Source organism: Salvia hispanica, chromosome 1, assembly GCF_023119035.1.
Source record: "Salvia hispanica cultivar TCC Black 2014 chromosome 1, UniMelb_Shisp_WGS_1.0, whole genome shotgun sequence".
Classification (NCBI taxonomy): domain Eukaryota; kingdom Viridiplantae; phylum Streptophyta; class Magnoliopsida; order Lamiales; family Lamiaceae; genus Salvia; species Salvia hispanica.
Genome location: NC_062965.1, coordinates 14,508,725 through 14,529,103, shown reverse-complemented (window position 1 = coordinate 14,529,103; position 20,379 = coordinate 14,508,725). Strand labels below are relative to the sequence as shown.

The window sequence follows — 20,379 nt, the reverse complement described above, 5'->3', positions numbered from 1 at the left end:
TCTTATTACAAAAGTAGTCTCCCACAGGGATAGATACAGTGGTGGTGCCAATCTGTCCATTGTTTACAATTATTGTTTCTCTTTCTCTCTCTTAGAAGCCAATTTCACCTTGTGAGCAGTCAAATCTTTTCCCACTTCCATCACTTTCTGCTGTACAACAAAAATAAAGTTGCATATACTATTCCAATACACCAAAACCAAACCCCACATTGTTTACTACTCCTACATTAATCAATCTGCAATTTGCAAGATCTCTTTTTTTCCCCTTCCCCTTCGCCCCGATGTTTCCCAGGTTGATTCAGCCCTGCGACTCCTCCTCCTTGCTCGCCCAGGAAAACATCAACGCCGCCTACGGTCAACGCGCCGCCGCCGACCCCTGCCTCGTCCTCACCTCCGACCCCAAGCCCCGCCTCCGCTGGACCGCCGACCTCCACGAGCGCTTCGTCGACGCCGTCACGCAGCTTGGTGGCGCCGGCAGTCAGCATTCCTTTTCCCCCCTTTTTAATTACCTACTTTTTGACTTTATTTTATTTGATTGGTTGGCCGTTTGTACGGTTACCGGAAATTTGGGGATGATTTGTGATGTGTGCCTTTTTTAGTGGTGAATGCTTGAATCTGTGGATTGAGTTTGTTGGTAGTTGGATAATTAGGGCTAATATGAGATTGAGTTTCGGATTAGGAAGAATGTGGCGTTGCAAAAATTGGTTAATTGATTTTATGCATAACTGTTTAACATGATTTACTCTGTATGGTATAAATATGTTTAGTTTTTGGTTGGTTGGAGTAGCTCATTTATGTTTGTTAAGTCAGTTATATAGATGGTTCTATTTCTCAATCTTTCTGACTTGCTCCTACCAACTAAGGTCGAAAAGATTGAAAAAATCAGTCATTCACAACCACTGATGAAGGATTCCTCGACTGTTCTCTATCAACAACTCACAGATAATTGCTACGATGTATGGGCAGAGATACTGATAAGTGGAGTAGTTATCTAGCTGTAGTTCAGCTTGTTCCAGAGTATGAATTCTAGCATATCCCCCACACAACGAAAAGAACAATCTTCATCGGGAAAACTGATCGTTGCTCGTGTATCAGTTTTTCTACCTTTAAATCCGTGATAGATAGTTAGGTGTGCTGTGTGTTTGTAGGGGAGGATCGGTTCCTTTCCTGACACAGCGTAGAACTGATAGAGCACCTTACTAAGCTCACAATAAAATTTTGCATATAGAACTCGAAAATAGGGTACACAAAACAATACATTCCCTTTCGTGTAAGCCATTATTTCCAAGGCATTTTGCCAAATCTTGCAAGTGTTTGATTTATATTTCTTACATCCATTTCATGAATGTCGGTGGGACCAGTTTTAAGGCAACTCAATGCTGTGTTTTGTATAGGCTTTGCAGATTTTGACTAAGTTTCTTCCTGTTGGAGCTTTGACTTTTAAAGACTCAGCTTGGCTCTTTTTTTGCAGAGGCCACTCCTAAGGCTATAATGCGTACAATGGGTGTTAAGGGCTTGACTTTGTTTCACTTAAAGAGTCATCTCCAGGTTTTCTTTCATACCTTTTTCCCCCGATTAGCCAATTCATTTGTTTGTATGTCCATCAAGCTTGTTTTCTTCCATACTATTCCAACTGGTTTGACATCATATTTCATACTTCCTTGCAGAAATACAGATTAGGAAAGCAGTCTGGGAAGGAACTTGGTGAGGCTTCGAAAGATGGTAGGTCCAGTTACCTTAAGCTATCTTCACTATCAATGAGCTATGAACTGAACTTGATTTTATCTCTTCGCTCTATCTAGTTAACATCCTAGTAGCCTTGATGCCTTCTGTAAAAGATTAGAGAGCCTATTACGTTGAAGAGAATGAAAGCAATCCTATAATGACTCAACACACCCATACAAGTTCTGAACTTTACTCAACGAGGGAGATGAGGGATAGTAATTGAAACATTTGTTGTATCAAAATAACTTGCCTTGTTGACTATTTTCATAGTACATTTGGAATTGGCTAGGTTTTAAGCAAGAACATCCCGTATTCGCAAAAATAATTTAACTGTTCGTTTTCCAAATGGTGAGACATGCAGGTGCGTACCTTTTGGACAGCCCTCGTGCCAGCATCTCTCCCCAAGACTTACAGGCATCCGACATTAATGAGTAAGTTTGAATTGTAGAATTTCAATTCAACGCTGCCCAAAGTCTAGAAGCTATATCAATGATTGGACGATATGACAGGGGTTACGCAGTGAAGGAGGCGTTAAGAGCGCAAATGGAAGTTCAGAGCAAACTGCATTTGCAAGTCGAAGTAAGCTCGTTATTAAATAGTGAAAATTTCAGCGGTATACAATACTCTGGTCATGTCTGGCTTTAACTTTATTATATAAAAACGCGTTGCAGGCTGAAAAGCATTTGCAGATCCGTCAAGAAGCTGAGAGAAGATACTTGGCCATGCTCGAAAGAGCTTGCAAGATGCTGGCCGATCAGATTCTTGGAACAACAGTGACAAACGACGATGGAGATGGGTATCAAGGGAAAGGAGCAAAGGCGTCGCCTAATGTCTCCCAGAACCCACACGTATCATCATATCCTTCGCAGTCCGCAGACGAGCTGGGAGTCCCTGGCACTGTGGAATTGACCCCCAATCTCCATCAGCAGCAGCGCGGTGATTGCTCCACCGAAAGCTGCCTGACTTCCCACGAGAGTCCTGTTGGGCTGCCTCCGGAAGGGTCGCCTCCCCAGGGAAAGCGGGCGTTGCTGAACGTGGATTCGACAAATAACTCGTTCGTATGGGGAGGCGAATCGGACGGGTATGCACCTGATTTACAGATGGTAAGAGTTGGTTCACATGGAATTGCAGGATGTGGTGTATAAAACTGTTCTAATTAGGTGGTGTTGCCATTTGACTTTGAATTGCTTGTTTATTGGGAAATGGCTGAAGCTTAGTAGGTCTAACTCATCTCAACATGTAAATCAAAACTGAAGATGTATTTCTCATCAAGAACAGACCACTTTCCTCTTAATTTAAGCCTTTGATTCTCCTTTTTATTTACTTATCTTAGTTGCACCTTTCAGTTGAATTTTCTCAAGTATTTATTCGATGAATATTAAATACTCAGTTGAAGATGAATAAATAGGAGATAGAAATTTAATGTTCATATTATCACAAATAATAAAAGATTAATTTTTATGAATGAATCAAAATGTTAAAAAAGATAACCTTTAATTATAGACGGAAAACTTATTTTCTACTCTGCCAATCCCACAAAATCCACGTTCTTTTGAAAAAAAGGACTGCATAAAAACTTTCTTTACTAAAATTTAGATAAAACTTAAAACAATTCAAAGAGCAACAAATTGATGTAAATAGAGTAATCGCATATAAATTATAAATCTTTTTCAAGATATAAAATGTAATTTTCTCCATTTGTGTGAAAATAAAAGGAGACTTTTGATGGAATAGAGGAAGCATATTTTTGCTCGCTATACAATTATTTTGATTGATTCCTTGTCTAATAATTTTATTTTAAATTTGGTCATGCTGTATACTCTCAATCTCAATAATTAATTAATTTTTTCCTCCCTTTTATTTCGAAGGGGGAAATCTTTTTTTTTTTAACAAAAAGAAAATCTTTTTAAAATGAGATCACAGAGGTCCCTTTTTATCTTTCTTATTGGGAGATGCAACTGAGCCCAGTGGATTATGTTGTGTTTGAGTGAGGGAAAGACAGTACATAGGGAACGCAGGCCTGCACCACAGAAATAGTAATATGCCGGCACTAAATAAATGGGGATAAGCTAAACATGATCTGTCATTAATGGCAAAGTATTTTGTATTGGAATTATTGAGTACGGAGTACTTGGGAGTAGTACTAAATTAGAGAGAAATTATTTCAAAAACTCAAACTAATTATTTCCTCCGCTGCTCCATGTTAATAGTGTCATTTTCATAGTATATTGATAAGTTTTAAGATAGTTAAGTCATTTTTATTTTTAACAAAAAGTAATTCATCTCATTTACTGTATTCTCTCTTACTTTATTCACCTTCCATTTAACACACTATTCTTGAATCTCGTGTCGAAAAGAAATGTCTCTATTAACAAAGAACGGAGGGAGTATTAGTTATGACAAATCAAAAAGAAAAGTACCGCTAGTAGTTATTTTAAATGAGACACAAATTGCAAAGAATAATACTCACTCCGTTTCATAGTAGTAGAGTCATTTTGTCATTTTGGTATATATTCCATAATAGTGGAGTCATTTATCCTTTTTAGTAAAAATCAACCCATTTTTTCTCAGTTACTTTACTCTCTATTACTTTATTCTCTATCCATTTCTCTACATTTTCTCCTTTCCTACTTTATTATTCCTTTACTTTATTCACTTAACACAATTTTTTTTAATCTCCGTACTAAAGAGAAATGCTTGCATTATTATGGAACAGATGAATTAATGCTATTAAATTTTGCTTTACCCAATCCAAGATTTGATTATTAGTTATATAAACTACACATATTCATAATGGAGTAGTAGATTCGGAAAAAATTAATCTACTGGCATGTCTCATTTTAAAAATCACCCATTTCTGATTTTTTTTTTTCCTATAAATAGTGATACATGTCGTCAAATTAAATAATACTACTCCGCATTGTGGATGTAAGTTTAATGAAGCTTGTAATTTTGATGTATAAAATAAAACCTGAGAAGATAAAATAACACAGATGGAAAAAGATAATTGGACGGCAATCTATCGTGAGTTTGATATGAACAAAGTCAGAAATTGAGTGGAATTGACGATAAAAATAATTTTGTAGAAACGGAAACGAATAAAATAAAGGAGAAAAGTGATAGGTTAGAATGAAAGAAAGGCCCCCCAGCCCGGAATATAATCTAGAAGATTCCGCGGGCCGGTCAGCGTCGTTGTTTTTGTCATCTTCTCTAATGCGCTTTGGCCTTTTCCGGTCAGCATTTTCCTTGCCACGCCCACGTTTAGTGTTATTCGCCCAACATATCTTTCTTTTCTTCTACTCTCTCCCTCCACCGAGTTAAAGTCTTCCTTTGACTCGATACAAATTTAAAAATATGAACAAAATTAAGGAGAAGAATTAGTAGAACGTTGATCTCAACTTCTATTAGTACAAAATATAATACCCCTCCGTTCCATTTCAAGTGATTGACACATATTTGGGGAAAATGATAATAAATAGTTAGAGTGGAGAAAAAGTAAAGAAGTAAGAGAATAATATAGATACCACTCTCTTCTATATTATTCTCTCTCTTATTTTACTTTTTCTCAACTTTAATTATTCATTATCATCTTCATAAAACAACGGCTAAAAAAATCAATCACTTGAGCTGGGACAAAGGGAGTAGAATGCGAGTGTAACAAGTACTCCCTCCGTCCCATATTAAGAGTCACTTTTTGCCATAAAAGTCCGTCCCAATTTAAGAGTCACTTTTAGAATTTTCCATATTTGGTCATACAATTTTACCCCATTCTTCAACAAAATTACATAAAAATGTCATTATCTACATTAAAATAAATCAAAACAAAAATCAAAAGTCAAAAGGGACCCACTTTCAACCAACTCCACCATCTCACTTCATTTATTACACACTCTACCATCTCACTTCATTTATTACACACTCCACCATCTCACTTCATTTATTACACACTTTAACTCTTTCTTAAAATCCAAGTCATAACAATAAGTGACTCCAAATGTGGGACGGAGGGAGTAAAATTTTCCTTTGACTCAATACTGTAGAGTCTCACTTTTATAAAGTCTTACTTAGGTTTTTTTTAGCTTTCATATTATACATAATTTTCCTACCAAAATTAAAGCACGAGTATATCTTTTTTTTTTTTGGGTTTTTAACCACAGGTATACCCAACGAATTCGACTAATCATGTTCGACCGGACGTGCGGATTAAGGCCGAAAGTCTCCCAGCAAGTGGCGGGTTTGAACTCGTGACCTCATGGTCACCACAACTCCGTGCTGCCAACTGTGCTGCGACCCATTGGTAGGAGTATATCTTTTCATGGCAATAGAAGTGGGCAAAGCCCGAGCAAGACTATGTAGGAGTACTCTACATACTAATGATTTTCTTTGTCTTACCCGATAAAGTTTTATTTGGATAATTATTTTATGTATTCTTTCCGTCTCATTCAAAATGCTCATTTTTCTTTTCTTTTTTTTGTTTGTTTCACTTAAGATGGTCATCTTCTATATTTGGAAATAAATCTCTTTTTCTTTTCTCTTTATTAAATATTTAACTAAATTTTTTCTCTAATTATTTTATTAAATAATGTCATTTAAAATCTTATGTTATTCAAGAATGTGGACATTTTAGAGCAGGAGCTAGTATAAGAGCATCCACAATAACGGCTAGCCCACTGGCTAGCCGATTCGCGTCGCTAGCCGGTCGGCTAGCCGAACTATTGGAAACGGCCAGCCGCGAATCGGCGAAAAAATCGGCGTGGGCTAGCCGATTTGAGGGCGCTGGCCGATGCGCTGGCCGCCATTGTGGCGAGCCGATCGGCCAGCGCAAATTTTCGTTTTTTTTTAAAAATTTTTTTTGAAAACCTATATATACGCGATTTTAGTTTCATTTTCATTTGCACCACTTGTTTTAACGAGTTTTTTCTCTCTCTAAATTTTCTGTACAAGAGCAATATCGAGCGATGGACAACAACAACGAGTCCAGTCCGGCGACGAGGAACGGATCTCAGACTCCCACGTACCCATGGGATCTGGATGGGGCCAAATGGGCGGGCGAGATGGGCCCGAGGGTTTAACGTCCCTTGGCCTTGAGTTGATGGGGATGTTGGCTGGAGCGCGAGGAGGGATGCGGGGGGGAACCGGGGGAGGATGCCGTGGGGGATGCCGGGGCAGGCCAGCGGCGGCGGACAACGCCGGGGGTGGGGAGGTATGCCCCGGAGATGCGGCACAAGAGATGATGGGGATGATGCCGGTATGGCGGGGAGGATGCGGCCAGGTATGCATCCCGGGATGCAGGGGTCACCGCCGGGGGGGGACACGGTCTATCGTCCCTCTCTTGATTTTTTGACGGCTTCGTCTCACACGTCGACCCCAGTGGAGACGCAGTTCACTGGCGATGACCTTTGTCATTGCATGAGATGGGGATCGATCTCGGGGAGCCGGACACTCCCGTTCCAGCGGGTCGGGCCGCGCTGAAGAAGAAGAAGACCAAGGGGAAGGGCAAGGTGGTCGGCGAGTCGTCGCAGCCCACTGTTCACGACACCCCAACGCGGAGGAAGTGGACGGATGATGAGTATGCCGACGTGGCCAAGGCGTGGTTGTCGGTTTGCGGACGATCCGCTGGTTGCGAACAACCAGCGGGTCGTCAATATGTGGGCGAAGATTAGAGCGGCCTATAGGAGGAACTGCCCGCACGGAAAGGACTACAGCGGGGAGGAGTGCCGGAAGGGGTGGGAACGCATCAGGACCGCGGTCGGCCGATTTTCGGGGTTGTACGCCAACGCCCTCCGCCAGCTGACTAGTGGGCAGAATGAGGAGGACGCCCGGAGGATAGCGGAGAGTCGGTTCCCCTTGCTTGGGAAGTATAAGGAGTTCACCTTAAAGGGAATTATGTGTTGTTGAAGGACTCCGAGAAGTTCCGGGCGAGGGTGCGATCTTTGGGTGGTTGAAGAAACGAGAGGTTGAACTATTCCGGCGACTACGGCGGCAGCAACGGCTGATCCCACGACCTCCCCGGATGCTTGAGGAGTTTCCGTCCCTCCATCCTTTACTCGTCGCCCTCGCCCGGTTGGCCAAAAGCGGGCGCAACGGGCAGCGAGGGAAGGATCCCCCCTATTTCCCCAGGAGGTCATCTCGGCACCCCCCACACGTGTACACCTATACTCGCGTGCAAAAACGGAGGAACGGATGTACAAGGTCTTCCAAGAGTGGAAGACCGCAACTGACCCCACGGAGAAGAAGTTTCTCCACTCGATGCTCGAGAACATGCAGGTGGATTTGGATGCCTCGAGGGCACTGGTGGGGGGTTCAGACGCGGGCATCGGATACCCCGGGTGGCAGCGACGAGGACGACGGCGGCGACGACGAGGAGTAGAGATTGGCGGGGCTCGTGTGTGGAAGCCCATTTATTTTTTTTAAAGAAAATTATGTATTTTTTTCTATCTATGTACCTTTTTTTTAATGAAATGAATGAATTTTTCCGTATATGTCTCGTTAATTTAATTCCATAATTTAATCGTAAATTTAATTCCGTAAATGTAGTTGTTTTTGAATTATTTTTATTGTGCAAACTATTTTTATGGCTGACCTAAAGGCTAGCCTATTTGAGTAAAATGATGATGTGGCAGATGAATTTTTAGTGCTGATAACGTGACAAAGAGAGAATAGCTGGCCTATGACTGGCCTATTCTTATTGTAAATGCTCTAATAATATAAACATTTGATATACGTGTATAAGTGAAAATCTACGAGTAGCATAACACTTACGAAGATTGTAATTATAAAAATAAAAATAAAAGAACATAATTGGCAGGTGATCATTGATTGGTTGAATTGAATATGTGTCTAAAAATGGACGACCCACGTTGGAAGAACAGTCTCTTTTTATGATTTTGATTGGATGGTTTGTGGTCCTCGGGCCGGGCCCCCACAAATGTCTTCTTACTACTTCTGATTTTATTTGACCATATTTAGTGTCAATTTTTGGCATAGTAAAAAATTAAAATGGGTGTCATATTGGTGTTTTCAATTTTATTTGATTTAATTTAATTTTCCGTATTACAAGTTTACTTTTTTTGTGTTTTACTCTTTGTTTCTAGTTTGTTAAGCATCGTTTTAGAAGCTATTAACGAGATTCGAAGATACCCAAAATTAATTATGTTTCTTGGATTTCTTCTAGGTCCATGTTTTTCCTTCTTTACAATATGCCCAAATCTCATCAATATTGATAAAATAATTGGAAAAAATCAGGCAATTTTAATACTTTTATTGATTGATTCTCTTAATATAGTTTTGTGAAAATCTTATTATTGATATTCGTGAAAGTATCATATTATTGGTATACATTGATTTATATTTTCGATGGTATATAGAGACCGTGTTTTTTCTATACTCTTTGGTATACTTTCTCTGTTCCACTGTAGGTGGATAGTATTAATGTCCCTACAACGTACTTCATTTTTGTAAAATCTTTTACCTAATGAAATAGATATAGTAGTTAATTAGTTATACTCGTATTATGTTTGCAGTTTAAAGTGTAATGTAAATTTTGGAAGATGTCTTATGGGAATACGTGAGTGTGGTACTATTATTATTTTTAATTGAAGTGTAGAAGAATAAATGACTGTAAAAACTTCAAATTAAATTAACACAAAATCTTAATGATGAAAGTTAACCAAATAAAACTATATTAACTAAAAATTAACAATAATTCCTCAATTACTATAATAAGAAAAACAACTCAAACATATGTAGTTAATAATTTCGACTCGAAAATCTATTTAGCATAAAATGTTTTAAATTACGATATCAACGTAAATAATTTCCATGTTATATAAGTGATATATTTACAATAAAAAAAAAATTGTAAATTTCATTTCCTGAATTCAGAGCCCTTTCTTCAACGCTCATATTTCAGCTCACTGCTCTGCAATTCCAGTCTCCATTAATTCCACAGCTTCCAATTTCACCGTATTGAATAACCTATCATTGTCCGCTCAATTTCACTTTTCCCGTGGAGTTTGGGTTCCTGAGCTTCCAATTAGGAGCCCGGATTATAGCATGGTTGCATCGAATCGGCGTTCCTGAAATAATTGGTGGATCGCTGCTTTGAATTTCGCAGATCTGGGTATTAATTTCACCTCTGCCTCTTTTGTGTTTTTCCTGTTTGAATTCCGCACTTGCTTTCCTCGGATTGATTACACCTTATCGTGGTCAACTCCTTTTCAATTTATCTCCAGCATTTGATTTTTTTTAAATGTGTCGATTTCTGATTATGTATATTTTTGCCATAATTCGGTAATTTGTGGTTCGTTAAAATGAGCTGGTAAGTTTACTTAACAAAGCAGTTGAAATTTGTTGATTTTTTTCTTCAACGACGGCTTTCCAATAAATTTGGGAGCCCTTCCGTTGCATCTGCTATTTGAATGTGCTATATTTCATGCTTTCGGAGAGATTCTTCGGATTTAATGGAATTAGATAGTGCAATTTACCGCAGTGCTTCCTCTTTTTGTGTAATTTTGTCTCTTTCTCCTGGTTTCTGGTCCATCACTTTGTGTGGATGGTATGTTTCAGGTCACCAACCAATATCAACTGCTTCATTAAAGGTCATAGTAACTAGGCACTTGAAATATATATCCTCTCTGTTTTCTCTGTGGCTGATGTAGATTGGCTTCGCTTATTTTTTTCTCATATACTGCTTGTTTGTTACTCGGAAAAAGGAGTAGTGGGTGGTTTTGCACTACTTTCCAACTAATGATAAACAAGGAATTTGTATTATATGTGTATATTCTTTAGTGTTTGTCTTCATCATATTGTCAATTTCTATCTTAAGATTGATGCACTTGTTCAGTTGTACTCCTCATATTGACTTCGTCGTCTGTTTCCTGCGATAGGTTAATCAGATATGTATCAGCGCAAGGGTGTTCCTAGTTGAAACTTAGTTTACAGCAATCCAATTGTTTGAAGTCCGCTGTTAGACTGTGTTGATTGCACAATGGATCCTATCAGTGGATCTAACAGTGGGAGCAATAATCAAAATTTGGCCTCTAAGCAGCGGCTCCGTTGGACACACGAGCTTCATGAACGGTTTGTTGATGCTGTAGCGCAGCTTGGCGGCCCAGATCGTGAGTTCTTGTTACTTGGTAACATTAGTTTCACATTAATTCCAACAGCAAACAGGAAGGAAAGAAAAAGTAATAAGTACTTTTGACAACTTAAAAGATGTAGTGAAGGTTGGAGATATTAGAACACAGAAAATTGTTCTTTTAGCTTTTGCTCATTCATTTAAAAGGTAGCATTGCTTATTCACAGTTATTTGCCATGGTTTACTTACGTAAAGTTCCGATTTGAGCTTGTGGTGGATAAAACACAATGCTTAGTTTGCCAGTCCAATTGAGTGCACACAAGGTTTGTTGGCCATAAGTATGTTAAAAATTTGGGAAACATGTAGCACTGAGTGTTATGCATGAAGCATCCGTTTCTTGTTTACTCTTGTCCTGATACAAGAAAACATTGAATTTGTTTACCTTGCGTAATTCTCTAGGAAAAACTGAATTTTTCTGCAGTGTTGTATTAATAATGAATTCTAGGAATTTAATGTAAAAAGCCTATATCAGTGTTCATTCATGTAGGAAAAGTTCTCATGTTTTATTAAATATTATTGTCTTCAGGAGCTACTCCTAAAGGTGTTCTCAGAGTTATGGGAGTTCAAGGGCTAACAATTTATCATGTAAAAAGCCACTTGCAGGTATCCATGCCATGGAATTCTTTAAACTTTCATTGTTCTGGTGTCTGATATATATGACTCATTCACAGTTTAACTAACATTTATTGTCTGATACAGAAGTACCGGCTGGCTAAGTATCTTCCAGATTCTTCTTCTGATGGTAGGTTAATGTGGTTCTCTATGCTATACTCTAGCTCTTAGTTCATTGTCATTTTAGTTATTAAAAACTTCATATTTTGAGAATTTTTGGCATGCCAGTAGTGATAAGTTTTTACGTGATTTGGAATTAGGGAAAAAAGCTGATAAGAAAGAATCAGGCGACATGCTTCCCGGTTTAGATGGTTCATCGTGAGTATAATCCACTTTCTTATCTTTGTCATTCTCCACTTGGACAATGTCTTAATTTTCAAGACTATATTATACTATTAGAGGACTCGTAATTCATTGATTTTTTTTTCTCATATGTTGATTAACTGGACGCTCTATTGCTATCATCCCGATGCTACTTTAGTACTACTATTATGATTAGAAAGTACTCACTTACACATTTGTTTTTGCTTGTAGTGGAATGCAAATAACTGAAGCGCTCAAACTGCAAATGGAGGTCCAAAAGCGACTGCATGAGCAATTAGAGGTATATTCTATGAATTTTTTGTAACTTTTTGCTAATTTGTTTATATGGGAGATATCTTGATAACTCACATTTCTAAACCCCTTGAAAGTTGTCTTAATTCATGAACAAAGATTCTCTTTGGATAAATCTGGATTCGGATGACTAGTTACAGCACTGAACTGTTAGAAATTCATTCGAAATATGTTGAGATGTAGACACAGCAGTTCTTCATTTGAATTCAATCTATTTTATTTTAGCATATGAGACCATGGGAAGGCAGGGAACATTTACGAAGTCTTTTGGAATGCTACTAGCTATGTTGGCTGTGAAAAATTGTTCATTGATGTGACTTCTAATGGTTCGTACAGGTGCAAAGACAGCTACAGTTACGCATCGAAGCCCAAGGAAAGTACTTAAAAAAAATTATTGAAGAACAGCAGCGCATCAGTGGAGTTCTTTCAGAAGCGCCTGGATCAGGGGCCTCCGCTCCTCAGACAGATGATGTTTGCCCAGAATCTGATAACAAAACTGATCCCACAACCCCGCCTCCAACATCTGAATCGCCTTTTGTGGAGCCTGCCAATGAACATGCTTCTGCAAAGAGTTTTTCTCTGGATGAATCCTTGTCCTCTCATCACGAGCCTCAGACCCCTGATTCTGGCTGTCATGGAACTTCACCAGTCGAGGAGGGCCCTAATGGGAGACCTGTGAAGAGGAAACGCGGGAGCAGTGATGTGGAGTTCACCAAGCAAGAAATGACCATCTCCCATTCAATACTGGAGTCGAGCTTGAACTCTCCATACCAACAGCAGCATCCCCTCTTCTTAACAAGTGGGCAGTTTGATCATTCATCCGGACTACCCATTGGCAATGAAAACCAATTGGAAAAGCTCTCTGGTAATATGTGATTCGTTTGAACGAATTACATATTACTCGGCTTTAGTTGTCAGTTGTCACCATGTATCTCTAGTGTCTAATAGTGTAATATTCATATAACTGCATTATGAACCACGCTAGTATTTAGATTGTAAGCAGAGAGTTAGGTTTAGATGTGTCAATTTGACTACACACTTGAAACTTTGATTCTAAGTGGTTGAGAGTGTTCATTTAATCTTCATTTTTCTGTTAAATGTTGTTTATTATCCATTTTCAGTATGGAAATAATGAAGCTGAACTCAATTTGCAGAACAAATATGATGTTAATAGAAAGTGAGTGGTTAAAATGGTAGTAAAAGCAGTATGAAATATGGTCAAAGTGGGTAGCCTCCTAACAACATATCAAACTTGGGCTTTTCCTTGAGTTTATAAAGCAGAAGAAGATGGGAAGACTAAGAGAGCAACATCCTACTCTAATACAATGAGGGTTAGTCAAGTCGAGCAGTTTCTCCGATGATTAACTCTCTTCAAGATGCAAAGACGAATGCGCTGGCTCAAAGCCTCCAGCTTTTCAAATTTCTCCCGTTTCGACTTCTTTGTGCTTGAGCTAGCTTTGTTCTTTTTCTTCTTCTTTGTGTCATCCTTTGGAGACCCCAACGTATTTTGTTCTGAATTTCGAAGAGGCGTGGCAAGGACCTTTATAGTTGTCTGTAAATTGAAGTAAAGGGTGGTCACTGTCAGCTAAAATGGAGAAACGGAGCTACCAAGTAAAATTGAACCGAACTCAGCTAAAAACTCGAATGAGAGAGTAATAGGAGATATTGCAAAAAATGCAGCTCAAAAGTGCCAGTATTTTCGGTGTTGTGAAAATGCATAGAGAGGTATGAAAAGACACCTGATCGGAGTTGCTGATGCTTGTCTCCATAGAAGGCAGATCATCACTGCCCAGGAACGAGCATCTTCCCCAACTTTCTCTATTTGAACTCGTGTAGGAGCAACACTCTTCGTTTTGGCCGGTTTGCTTGTCCTAACAAATTGATATTCAAGAGAGTTAGATTCTGAGAAATAGCTAAAAGTGTAATGATGCTTCACTTGAAGCAGGTTCAGATGCAAGTACCTCTTGAGGTGGTGTGCTACTACTGCTGAGAATCTTGAGTTCAGCTTCTTCAGAAGCCAAAGCCTCCTGCAATGATTATCATAATATTGAAAATGCAGCTTTTTATATTGTAGCAGAAATTTACGTAAATCTATACAAGGTCCGGAGCGTGATGAATGGATAAGAAAAATGAATATCTGAACAGAGTTTTTATTGTGCGTGTCAACTGTGATTATGATGTGTTTACACTTCTAAAACTCCAAAGACAGAAAACTTGAATGAAGAGAGAGCTATACATTACAGACAGGTGCTATGTCAGAGAGTAATTCCCCCACAGATTTTGTAGATGAAAGGTTATGAGGTACAGCAGAAGAACTAGGTGCATCAGCACTAACATTTTGAAGCCCGGCTATTATCTCATATAAGATATTCTGTAAAAAGAAAACAGTTAAATCAGCACATCCAAGAGACCAGCATCCAAGGAAAGCACAGAGTGTAGTGGCCATTGAAGCAAGATATACAAGAACGTGTTAGTTACCAAGTTGTACACTATAACACTACAGATAGCATATAACTGGCAACAAATATTTGTAAAGAGTGAAACTAGTTTATCAATTATCAGGTCATAATCAGTAAGCTTGTTTGTAGTCTCGATTATACATAGTACATAGTAGAATGAACTCAGCAATAGATTCACAAGCCACAAAAACTATGTTCACGCAGCTGCAAACTTGAGGTCCAAATTCATGCACATTAGTCTGTCATCTCATCAGTTCCCCGTTAAATATATACTTGTCACAGGCTTAAAGCAATCACTGACCTTTTAATATGTGGGGCATTTAGAGAACATTGTAATAAAGGAATCTGCAACTTCATAATGCAAGGGATCACACAGAAGTACAAACAATTATACAGATTTGTATACACAAACACACCCACACCACCACCACATACATATTCAGAGCTTCAGCATAGCATTTTTTTATAATTGTCCATATCGTAACAAAAAGTCTTCCATATCCTTTCGAAAACATGGGTGAGAACATTAATTTCTCAAGTTTTAGCACAAAATTGGCATGAACTATATGAAAGAAATAAATCCAAGAGTATATGTACAGCAGGAGCTACCTCTTCCACACCAGTACCACCTTTAACATCTCCCAGATCATAGTATTTCTCAATCTTTGTTGAATATGAAGATGGAGGTGGAGGAGGATGGAGGACGTTATAGAAAAAAATAGACACAGAATCATAATAAAATTGAGGCCGCGATGAGTTGTGGTCGCCGTCGAATTTGATAATATTTTTATCCCCCTGTAAAGAACCAAAAACTTACTACATAGAATGTTAAAGAATATCCAAAAAAGATCAAGATCTAGAGAATGTGCCCGCACCGCATACAAATTAAAGATAGCATCAGAATGCTGAGGTTGAATAAATTTGTCATCTTTTGCATGCCCAAACAAAGCAGGAATAAATGTCTTGGGAGCAACCTGCCAGTTTGGATAATATAAACTACTATCAGAGCTCCCCACATATCACAGTAAATACTGCAAGAGAATAGTTTTATAAAAACTAGATTTCTTGGAGAGCATGGAATAAGAAGGATAGGACCAAAATTGACACTCTCTTTACTCCTAAAGATAAATAAAGACCTGTATGCAATCAAGCCGGGTGATATCGAATTTGGCCTTCTTCTGTATTACTCTTCGCATGTATTGAAGACCCATTTTAACCTGTATTTGGCATGGGGAGACAAGGTGGTATTATTAGTCAAGTAGTATCAATATTACCAATCTTACATATCATTTGCAAAATTTCAGAACTTTACATAGCTAAAACTGCCTCTAACAGAGGTGGTCAGTTAGACTGTCCTGGTTGTGTAAAAATAGCCTTGGATAGTGATGTATGGTTTTGCTAACTCCTACGACAATGAATTACAGGAGTTGTCTGTTACTACACAAACTAATATACTATACCATACAATAGAGAAGTTTGAACTGGAAGAATCTGAATTGTCAAGGTAATATAAAGGATAAAAGCAAAAGACCAAACTTCCTGACACACTACATACAGAGACATGCAGTGAGGCCGCTAATGGCAAACAATGTTGACAGAAAAGTCCATACTGTGAATTTGGGAAGTCGGATTTTGTACACATCTGCAAGTTCCAGCATCAGATTGAACAAATTAGAGAAGGCACTGTCCAGCACCATTCCAGCTATGGAAGGGTCTTCTGCTCCATAAAGAAGGCTACAGAACATTTGATGAAAGGTTATACAGGTAAGAAGTAGTATCTGTTAAGTGCATCTCAAAAGCAATCGGGTAAGAATTGAATATCTGAATAGAAAACAAAAATCATGACAGAGTTATCTGACCAAAGCAATTCCTAAAACAAATCTAGTTCAAAAAAACATCAAGCTGAGCCGATGATCAGAAGTCGAGATCAAGATTTAAAAAGCAAAAAAAAACAAGCTAAACAGAGGTATGCTCCTTTATTTTCTACTCCCTCCGTCCCCAAAGAATATGCACTTTGGGTTTGGCACGGGTTTTAATGCAAAATTGGTAAAGTAAGAGAGAGGTAGATAGAAAAAATAATTAAAGTATTGTTAGTGGAGAATGGGTCCCACCTCATTAGAGAGAAAAGAGTTACCAAAATTAGAAAGTGCATATTCTTGTGGGACGGACTAAAAAGGAAAGAGTGCATATTCTTGTGGGACGGAGGGAGTAGTAAAGACCCAAATCAGTCTATCCTAAACAGTTACATTATTCTGGAGAACAAAGAAACTAATGAATCTAGAAAAAACTTGAGATCATCAGAATAACATATTTTGTGCACCAGACGTGCCACTTTTGAAATGGGAACTTGAAACCCGGTGGAAACAAGTACAAACATGAGAAAGATAGGGGTTTGATGAGGCAGTGAGAAAATCAATAACCAACCTTGTTACTGCACCCATTGATCTTCCCCAAAGGCCAATGCGAGATACTTTCTCATTGCTCCTCAAATATGATATCACAACCTTGAGGTCATTTTTCTGAAATTAAGGTAGGAACTTTTACTTAATCTTGCCAACCAAGACTAACATAATCTCCATCAGACAAGCCAGAACCTGAGAAATCAAGGGTGAACACTGTGATATTTGAAGGCAGAAGAACTACAGCTGCTTCATTTGCATCTGCCCGACATCCACTGCATTACAAGAAAAAAACTAATAAGTTTTCACCACTTCATGTATGAAATCTCTCGTTCTGCATTCTCCAGTCCCCATAAAATATCTTCAATTTTTGTTTGGTCGGTTAACTAAATAGTCGGGAGACATTTGCACTTGCAGTGACATGGAAGAAGCCTAAAATTTTTAGTGAAGTCTTTCAAATTGTCATATTTAGACATAATTTGGAATGTGAAATTTTGCCCAGTTTGCTAGGCTAGCCAAAATTTTCTGACACATGCAATGATGTGGAAGATGGTGCACTTCACCAAGTATAGAACTAATAAAACACCCTATTCCCTTAAAGTGAAACATGTTTGTGTCCATGCATGCACACACATCTTCCATGGCCTTTGGCATTAGCAGCTGATTTTCCAGTGTAAGAAATTGGCCAAGATGGCACTTAATTGTCGGAGTCATGGCTACATTGATAACTTCAACCACATGGCCAAATAGCAAATTGCGGCAAAGCCTTGTGAATTTTTGGCTGTTTCAGGGATGAAAGCAGTTTGGAAGTTGTTATATTGATTTTAATCGTAACTCATTCCTAATAAGTAAAGTGGTTATGTTATAGAACGTTATGATTGCTTAAAAGAAGCAAGACATTGATAAGTGAAGATTTGATATACCCTACTATTGAATAGATCTCTCACACTATCTTATCCTCAAACACAACTAAATTCATATTGGTCCTCAGCTGATAGTGAGGAAAGAAACCAATTCCTAAATATGCAGAAACACCACCTGACACAATCAACTTCCCAAAAGAAGATAGTTACCTGTTTCCGTGGCAATATATAACACAAGGGAGAGGTGAATCATCTGGGACTTGTGAAGGAGAGTAATGGCTACATCTTAAGGTATGACCCCTTTCATTACTAAGCTGCAAAGTTAACTAAACTTTCAGATACTATGTACGATCAGATTGAGAAATGCAAAACAAAAAATCATCAATTCAGTGCATGAGAGAAGATTTTGGTAACTGATGCCCATACTTGCCTCCACATCTTCTCTCTTGTACTTTCTTCCTGCGAGAGTAAATTCCTTTTCCCATAGATATTGATCTGGGTTGTAATCAGCCCTGTTTACATAGCAAGTGGAGGTAGTAAATTAACATAATAACAGTAGCAACTTGCTCATATGTGGATATAGATATTTCATACACTGATACAAGTTAAGGAAATTTGAAAAATCTCAAAAACTAAACTGCTAAACTATTAATCATGCTTTAGGTTTGGAAGATTTTAATTGCAATTACTGCCAAAAGTACTTGGGAGAACACCGTGATAAAAGTGTAGCTGCCTGAAACTTAGGGACAGAACTTGCTAGCAAGCACAGATGCATCGTAGAATTCAGCATATCTTCTATCAAGTCTGAGGGCATAATAGCTTAGTTTGCACAAGTTCACAGGTAATAGGAAAAATAAAAACTGGAGACATGCGAGTGACATAATATACTCTCAAATGTAAGCTATTTTGCAGCTGCATTCCAGATGACCATTTGTAAAGGCTCATCCAGGAAAAAACCCAAACGGTTGAACCCTAAACGTTTAAACGTAACGGAAAGTATGCATGTGCAGCAAAGAATTTCCTGATTAAGGTTATTCCGAATTTGAAATCAAAATTTCCACTATCAACCAATAACAGAATTAGTATGTTCAAGGACAAGTAAAACTGTGAAACAATCACAATAGGTGAATGGACAACTAATTCATCCATATGAAGTGACAACAAAGTATGAGTTGGTGGTGCATCAGAAGTCAAACTGAGGCCCAAAATAAACTGATCCTAGGATGTACTTCAGGTTTAACACAAGTGCACAAGCAATCAGTAATCTTGTCTACAGAATCAGTCCTATGGCCTTGCCTAATTGCCATGCCCACTGTTCTTTTTATACACTACAGAAACCCAATGGTCAAAATAGATCTTCATTATGCTAGTAAAATGGAAGTGGAAGTACAGGAAAAGAAAAGAAAATAGAGGGAAAAAGTGAATGAGCTTCAAGGACACATACCTAGGTGGCCTAATGACAAAATTAATAAATTGGTCGATCATCTTGAGCAGAGCAACTCAAGCAGTCAATCCCAATTAAAGAGATTCATATTCCACCCATGGCATAAGCAGCTACACGTGAAATCTGCGTAGTTGGGGAGCTGATCTCCTCAAGTATCCTTGTATCAAAAAAACCCAAATCCGGCAACTCTCTAAGTTTAATAGCAGCAAACCCACCAACATAAGCAAGTTTTAGACCGCAGTATCCAAATCTTGCAGCAAAACCAAACTTAAATCAACGGACGATTACAATTTCAATGCCTAAAACTCCAACTTCTTACACTGCTGAGCTCCTGTTCTATCTGAATCACATGCTAGAATGGGTAAAAAACAGATCTTGGAAGCTAAATTCCCCGTGAGAGAGCGGCGAAAGGGGAAACCCAAGGGGTCGATCTAGAGAGCAGGAACCCAAGCCCAAACAAAATTCTGCAGCTTGCGAAGTGAAATTTTGAAAAAAGGAAGAGGGGAGAAAAGGGCTTTATCTTTGTGCCGTGTTAAATTATGAAAACGTTAGTTGGTGTATTAAGTATGATAGAGAAAAGGCGAAAGAGAGAGAGGTTGAGATTACGGTCAAAGAAAAAGAAACAGAGCGGCTGACATATGAGATTGAAAAATTCACCTAAGAGCGGAGACGATGGTGCAAAAAGTAACGATGATACACCTAAGAACCACAATTTCCATTACCAACCTTAAACAGCATCACATCATGTGTTTTATCTCATAGAATTGCAATTTTTTAAACCTTCAAAACTTGAGCCTTTTTTTCTCTCTCATCAAATATGCTACTATAAAAAATAATTAATAACGACCTACATTAAATCAATTCTCTTCGTATCTTTTAATTTATGTATATAGCTCAGATTATACAATTAGCTACAAAAAAATGGAGTAATTATGTTTAAAAACAGGATTTTTAACGTTACAACTAACTTGTTGAGTAGCATTTCTAACTTTTTTAGTTTGAAAATTTGGATTTGACAGAGCGAGATCTATAGAGACAGAGTGGAATTCCAAAGAATTAAAATTGAAAGTTGATCAATTAGTTAGGAGTTTAATTAGTTGTCTTAAACAATTTGTTCCCAGTG

At 38.3% G+C, this 20,379-nt stretch overlaps 3 protein-coding genes across 3 annotated transcripts; 2 read left to right on the top strand and 1 right to left on the bottom strand.

The window, feature by feature from the left end:
* The first annotated feature begins 78 nt into the window (after nucleotides 1–78).
* On the top strand, nucleotides 79–3,044 carry LOC125201033 (protein PHR1-LIKE 3-like). The gene is made up of 6 exons (XM_048098907.1): nucleotides 79–477; nucleotides 1,472–1,548; nucleotides 1,668–1,722; nucleotides 2,087–2,156; nucleotides 2,235–2,304; nucleotides 2,397–3,044. Exons 1-6 carry the CDS (start codon nucleotides 282–284, stop codon nucleotides 2,868–2,870), a joined length of 942 nt encoding a protein of 313 aa, XP_047954864.1. The 5' UTR covers nucleotides 79–281; the 3' UTR covers nucleotides 2,871–3,044.
* A 6,543-nt stretch (nucleotides 3,045–9,587) lies between these two features.
* Nucleotides 9,588–13,176, top strand: LOC125201034 (myb family transcription factor PHL7-like). The gene is made up of 7 exons (XM_048098908.1): nucleotides 9,588–9,847; nucleotides 10,614–10,844; nucleotides 11,391–11,467; nucleotides 11,564–11,606; nucleotides 11,737–11,794; nucleotides 12,011–12,080; nucleotides 12,428–13,176. Exons 2-7 carry the CDS (start codon nucleotides 10,715–10,717, stop codon nucleotides 12,965–12,967), a joined length of 918 nt encoding a protein of 305 aa, XP_047954865.1. The 5' UTR covers nucleotides 9,588–9,847; nucleotides 10,614–10,714; the 3' UTR covers nucleotides 12,968–13,176.
* A 62-nt stretch (nucleotides 13,177–13,238) lies between these two features.
* LOC125201031 lies at nucleotides 13,239–19,964 on the bottom strand. The gene is given in 13 exon segments (XM_048098906.1): nucleotides 13,239–13,643; nucleotides 13,831–13,962; nucleotides 14,053–14,118; nucleotides 14,328–14,462; nucleotides 15,160–15,345; nucleotides 15,426–15,524; nucleotides 15,687–15,767; nucleotides 16,161–16,284; nucleotides 16,975–17,099; nucleotides 17,101–17,224; nucleotides 18,023–18,126; nucleotides 18,243–18,324; nucleotides 19,257–19,964. Coding segments are annotated over 13 exon segments (1,515 nt in total). The 5' UTR covers nucleotides 19,298–19,964; the 3' UTR covers nucleotides 13,239–13,427.
* Nucleotides 19,965–20,379: the final 415 nt, after the last annotated feature.